Source organism: Zea mays, chromosome 1 (genome assembly GCF_902167145.1).
Source record: "Zea mays cultivar B73 chromosome 1, Zm-B73-REFERENCE-NAM-5.0, whole genome shotgun sequence".
Lineage (NCBI taxonomy): Eukaryota > Viridiplantae > Streptophyta > Magnoliopsida > Poales > Poaceae > Zea > Zea mays.
Window position 1 is genome coordinate 222,102,446 of NC_050096.1, and position 6,197 is coordinate 222,108,642.

At 48.1% G+C, this 6,197-nt stretch overlaps 1 protein-coding gene across 2 annotated transcripts; it reads right to left on the reverse strand.

The window, feature by feature from the left end:
• Positions 1 to 2,533: 2,533 nt before the first annotated feature.
• On the reverse strand, positions 2,534 to 5,086 carry LOC100281523 (protein HOTHEAD). Of its 2 annotated transcripts, NM_001154441.2 has the most exons (5): positions 4,888 to 5,086; positions 4,447 to 4,780; positions 3,660 to 4,368; positions 3,016 to 3,587; positions 2,714 to 2,933 (listed from the first exon to the last, which is right to left on the reverse strand). In NM_001154441.2, the coding sequence occupies exons 1-5, from the start codon at positions 4,955 to 4,957 to the stop codon at positions 2,879 to 2,881; spliced, it is 1,740 nt and encodes a 579-aa protein (NP_001147913.2). In that variant the 5' UTR covers positions 4,958 to 5,086; the 3' UTR covers positions 2,714 to 2,878. The 2 variants fall into 2 exon arrangements, with proteins under 2 accessions (XP_035822673.1, NP_001147913.2); XM_035966780.1 differs by lacking the exon at positions 4,888 to 5,086 and having other exon boundaries at positions 2,534 to 2,933; positions 3,660 to 4,381; positions 4,447 to 4,748.
• Positions 5,087 to 6,197: the final 1,111 nt, after the last annotated feature.

Below are 6,197 nucleotides of genomic sequence, written 5' to 3' on the forward strand. Positions count from 1 at the left end.
TCGGCCGCCCGATCATAGATCCACGGTCGAGATTAGATCTGAGCGCGGGTACGCGCGCGGGCGCGAGCAAGCGCTGACAGGCGGGCCAGGGAGATCAGCGACTGGGAAGGGGGCGGGCTGACCAGTCGGGCCCAGTGCCAGGGGGCGCAGGCAACTGACGGGTGGGGCCCAGGGGCGCGCTCACACGAAGCGGTATCCAGAGATCTAGACCGCTGGATCGGGACTGAACGGTGGAGATCAAACGCCACGGGGGTTGACGGCTTTGGGCGGCGCTGCTCCTCCCTGCGGCGGCGAAGTCGCCGGAGACGGGGTTGGTGCAGGCTCCAGAGGGTTTGAGGTCGCCGGAGTTGGTGCGTGCGCGAGGGGAACCGACGCTGACAGATCGACCCCACCGAGTAGAGGGAGAGAGGGAGCGGGGATGCACGGGCTGGCGCTGACAGGCGGGGTCCGCCTGTCAGAGGGGGAGTGTGAGCGCGCGCGGAGCTGGGCTGAGTTGGGCCAGCTGGGCGAGGCTGGGCCGAAATAGTTTTTCCTTTTTCTTTTGAATTTCCAATTTCTTTTCTTTTTATTTTCTCTATGAAATTCAAATCAAATCAAACCACAATTTCAATTTCAAATATTTCAAACATGCGCATCAACCAAAAACAAAGTTTAAGCTCAGCATGATGCAAACATTCATATCTTCACTAGGTTTTAATATTCTAAAGAAAATAATACATCTCTCACATAATTAACCCAAAATTCTATTAAGAAGAAGAGAGAGGGAAATCTATAGAGGTGAGAAAAGGAGTAACACCTGAATTTGGTAGATATTAGAAAAGAAATTTTATACCCGGGTGTTACAAACGGTTCAGTTTAGTCAACCGAACGGTCCAATGTGAATCTGGACGGTCTGTTGTGGAGCACCGAACAGTCCGGAATGGGAATATACATGTATGGTCCAATTATGACCAGCGACACTGGCATGTCACATAGAGATGGTGGGGAGTAGTGTTTGTACTGGATATGAGTTCATACCATATAATGGTTGGGCCCGTGAGGGCCCATTTGTGGATGGACTATAGGTATGAATGTCCAAGTGCTAGCCTTGTGCATGGGAAACTAGGGCTCATGCATGTGTGAGTTTTCTTCCATCCTTGAATATACTGTTTTAATTGATCCCTCTTTAGATCTATATATTGTCTAAGGGATTGGATGTCATTAAATTTCCTTGCATTGGTGGTGGGAAGTGAAGGTAGGAGAGATGCAAGCTTGATCTCCTCTTGCTTGGTGATCTTCTGGTGGCAATCCACCGTGAAGTGTGATAGTAACTTCTCCTTCACCTCCTCATGAACCTCGACATGTTGGCAATGCGCTTCCTCGTCAAATTGGCCCATGAGGATTTCAAATTGTTGCTGCTCATCGGCTGACAAGTTCTCAAGAGTTAGCCTAAGGATGTTTCCATAGAAGACATTGGTGTGATCCTTAGAACCGGCTATCACAGACGATCATAGTAGATCTAAAACTTCTGTCCCCAGTGGAGTCGTCAAAAAGTATGTTGCCGCCTTTCCGAGCCAAATATTAAGGGCCCCTAGGGCTTGCATACGACGTGCAGGACTTTGGAGCCCCTCTACTGGTTCGTGGATCGTCCCACCCTGATGGTCGGATTGTCCAAAGCATTCTGATGGTCGGATTGTCCAAAGCGTGAACCGTCCACTTGCAGGTGGCGGACCGTCCACGACTCTGCAGAGAGCTCTAGGAAGAACCTAGATCTTGCCTTCCCGGAGTGACCCCGTCAGGAAGGAGAAATTCTATGGTTGCTTTGGAGTCGACAGTCCACCCAAATCGCCCCAAATCGACATAGAGCCGAAGAGGGGGTGAAGATTAGGATAAAGAAGAATATAAAGTAGATCTAATCTAAGGATATAGAAGAACATAAAGAACATAAACTACAACTAGGACTAAAACTAGATCTAATCTAAGGATAAAGAAGAACATAAAGTATAATTGATTTTTTTTATCGATTGTGTATGTTCTAATTGGTCGTACCATTTTATATTTATAGATAAGATCTGGACCCATTCCTATACAAAGTCCAACAAAATCTCGCAAGAAATTAGGACTCCAGCCTAAAATGATCTAATATCGGATGGTTCGATCTAACACGTCGGACCGTGTGGGGCACGCACTGTGACTATTATACCGGACCGTCCGTCGGGCCTGCCAAAGTAGGTGTTCAACAGTCAGTCCAGTCGTCCTGTGAACATCTGTATTGTGCCGTGTAATTTGTAAAAAAAAATAGAGTGACACAATTCTGAAGTGCGGACTAGGGACCATCTTCTGTGCACGCGGCTGCCTGATTAAATTAGGTATCTTGTTTCTAGCTTACATGTCTTAAACTGATATGATTTGCTTGCGAAAGTACCCTTTGACTTTGAGCACACGTCATCGATCTGGTGTTGAAATAGGTTGCTCGTCTTTTCTTATAACTGGTTAAACTTATGCTTACTTAAGGAATTCCCAGTTGAACCAAAAAAGTCAAACGGTTGCACAATGAAAATACAAATAAATGTTGAGCTTTGGTCCTGATTTGGACCTGCCGCCATCGATCTCTGCCCCATTGTCTTCTGAGTCCAAGTTTGTCAGATTATGTTATTACAGTGTGCAATAATGTTGCCCAAAATGTAGAAAATCCTCTATGAACGTGGAACTAATAATACACATTTGTGAATTTGTGATAGACCATGCATATATATATGAGAGCAGCAAGAATACAAATGGAACCCCTGGCTTAATTTTGTTTTGTTTGTTTGGCGATTTAATGAATCGCTTTCAAAAATCACTATATACTTGTCTCCTCCTAAGTCACATTCATACTTGATGAGCTGGATAAAGTCCATTATACTCCAGCTGCTCGTCCTAATCTTTCCCTTAGAATCTTCACCCCCATGTATCTGATCATCAAATACACACCATTAGCAGATAATACCAATAATATATGTAGTAGTTGTTTGTTCATTCTGTAGTTAACGTTACCTGCCCATCATTAGGACCGTGGCCTGTGGATTCGTTCCTGGTGAACTGAACAAGGTTGATCCATCTATCACACGGAGGCCGGAGATGCCAATCACCCGGTAGTGTCGATCCACCACCTTGCCAACATGGCATCCCCCATGGTAGTGCCAGATGGTTGTGACCGTGTCCCTGCAGAACTGCTCCAAGGACGTGGTGTCGTCTGTGTGCTTGGGTATCAGGTTTATGTTAGCCGAGACGCTCAGATTGAGCAGCGTTTCCATCGGGTACCCGGCACCGTTGGCGGTAAGGTTAGCGAAGTGGTTTGTCTTGAGTATTCTCTCGATCGTCTGAATCCCGTAGACGCAGCGCCTGAGGTCCTGTGGATGCTGGAAGTAGTTGAAGCTCACGCTGGGGTTGCTATCGACGTCGGTGTCGGCGAGCACCAGACTGCCAGTCGACAGTGGGCCATCGATCTTCTCAAGAATGAATCCTCCGTCAAACACTTCTTTGGGCAGGCTATGTTTGTTACGCACGTACTCTTGGATTTGATCAAGACTTCTTTGCTTTGGTGGAATTGTAGATATCTGTCCAATCTGCGATGAATGGAGACTTTATATATGCATGTAGAAGATGAAGAAAAGAAGAAGACGACGACGACGACCAACCTCAGCAGACATGATTCCATGGTGGCAATGGATGCTATCGTCGGACTGGCTGAAACCACTGCTGGCTTCAATAAACACCCCAGCGTCCGTTATCCCGACAGTTTCAATCAAGGACTGCTTCGTGGGGCTCTTCATAGGCACGAAGATGGAGTTCATCGGATTGTCCGACATCCCTTCCCCGACGTGTTCGTTGGCGTGCACTAGAGAAACGTTGTGCCTGCTGAGTTGACCCCTCGGCCCGATCCCGCTGAGCAGCAGTAGCTGTGGGCTGCCAATTGCGCCGGCGGAAACAATGACGTCGCTACCCCTCTTCCTTGTGAGGAAGGCCTGGTGGTGCGCTCCGTTCTCGTCTCTGAACCGAACTCCAGTAGCCCTCGGCTGCTTCCTCCCCCCGCCGTGCTTCCTTGCGAGGACAATCTTGTCGACGGTAGCATGGAGCAGCACCCGGAGGTTGCTAGCGTTTCCAGCAGCAAGGAGGTCGGCAGCCGTGTGCCGGCGCCCGGTGTCGTCGAATATGGTGCCCCCGACTTTAGTCCCGTAGAGATGGTCATAGGAATACCCGTTGTATGGTGAGACCCCTGCTTCCAGAAGCCCGTCCCGGAGCGCAGCCTGCCATGGCGCCACTTTGGGCCAGTGGACAATCCTCTCTTCGACCCAAGGGTAGGACTGGTTCACCAGCTCTGCGTCCCAGCCTGCTTGCTGGACGAAGCTGGGAGAAGAAGCTAGAAATCATTCAGCATGCAGATGCAGCAGCAGCAACAGGCACTGTGTGAAGCTATTGGTATACCTTGGTTTCGCCCGGCTGTAGAAGCCGGCGTTGATACATGTTCCGCCACCCAGGACATTTGCGCGGGCATTTATCACGCCATCCGTGGAGATGAAAGCTTGTGACGGTGACTGCGGTGAAACGTCGGCCAGGCAAATGTGGAAGTTCTCCAGCAACGTGATGTTGCGGTTGCCATATGGAGACCCACCTCGCTCCAGCAGGAGAACCTTGTACTTGTGGGACAGCGTGGCCGCCAGCGGGCACCCGGCCGTGCCGCCGCCGACAATGATGTAGTCGTATGCCTCGCTTTGGAACCTGCTTGCCTTCACCAAGGGAGGGAGATTCAGATCTCCTCCTGCAAATTCAGCAGCTTGTGTGATGTATATATGTGCCACTTGAGGACTAAGAAAAGAAAAAAACTGGATAGATGATCCAGTAATGTCCAAGTCGGAATATATATACCTTGAGACGATCTGATGAAGCAGAGGAACACCAGGGCCTTGAACACCGCCCCTCTGCTGAGCAAATCCATGGCAGCCCCGAGAGGAACCTGGAGGAAGGAGACACGTAATGGCCTCCCTCTGCTGCTTGCCTTTGCCCTTTCACCCAGACAGCTCTGATTCTCTGCACTAGCCTTCCTCCTGGTTTCCCTGCGACTTCGTCCGCCGCACAACCATCAGTCTGCTGCATCCCAATGACTTTTTTTTGTAGGCAGCACAGCAGAATTGGGGTGCTGCTGCTGCCACTTGTGCCACGCATTCAAGAGACCTCACCCACACCATTTAGATGCCATTCATTGCGCAGGCGGCACTGTTCTAGTACAACTCGGATTTATGAACTTCATCAGCCAACCAACCACAACCACTAATCTTGCCGTACGTGAAGTCGTGAATATATCCACCAGCTCTGACTGCTTTCGTCTCGTTTTTGTCTCTCTCTCTCTATATATAAAAATTCTAATTGCTTTCCCAGTTTTTTGTGCCTGGATGGTTGGCAGCTGCCAGTTTGAAGAGCCTGCAGTTTCGTCCTTCGTCACAAGTCACTGCCACATTCAGCAACGTCGAAATGTTGGTGGCAGACAATGTGTAATCCTCGCAACTCGCAAGTACCAAAGTGATGTTTCCGCACCATTCAGAACATTATTATCATTTCTATTTTAGCGCCCGGATGAAAGCTAATTAGCTGCGAACACAAAATTTATATGTGCCCCTATGATTTGGGTTGTGTTAATTGTCAATGAGAGTAGCGTGTTAGTTTCACTCGTATGGATTGGTAAGACGACTAGAGAGAGAGGTGAACAATCAAATTTTGTCGTCGGGCACTAAAAATAAACTATTCACTTCAATTAAAATTAAGTAAGCATTCAAACCAAAATCACATTAGCAAACCAGTGATCTTATGATTTTAAAATGTTCCTAATACCCACATGAGACCAGAAAAACAAACGGATCGCAAACCGGACACCGAAAAGTCCTAATCAGTCCAATACCGTGTCGCGAACAAGTGCTGATTTCAGCGGCACGAAATTCTGTTCTCGTATGCGAAACTGAAGCAATTAGACTTAGATTGAGATACAATTTTACACACACATGAACAAATATGTTTCCAAGGTCCACACAAATTTTAAGCTCAATTGGACCCGTGAATCAACCACAAATCTGAAAATACTAACATAATTAGAGTTTTATTGGGGGTTTTTAGAACGCACTCAAAACAAGATCAGCTAAGGTCGCAACCACAAACTGCGCCAACATATCATGCCCCTGTTTGTT

Excerpts from the sequence above, each read along its gene's own strand:
- LOC100281523 (NM_001154441.2), bottom strand. The coding sequence starts at position 4,957 with ATGGATTTGCTCAGCAGAGGGGCGGTGTTCAAGGCCCTGGTGTTCCTC. Across the intron at positions 4,781-4,887 it reads CTTCATCAGATCGTCTCAAG|GAGGAGATCTGAATCTCCCT; the intron begins GTATATATATTC and ends CTGAATTTGCAG. Across the intron at positions 4,369-4,446 it reads TACAGCCGGGCGAAACCAAG|CTTCGTCCAGCAAGCAGGCT; the intron begins GTATACCAATAG and ends TTCTTCTCCCAG.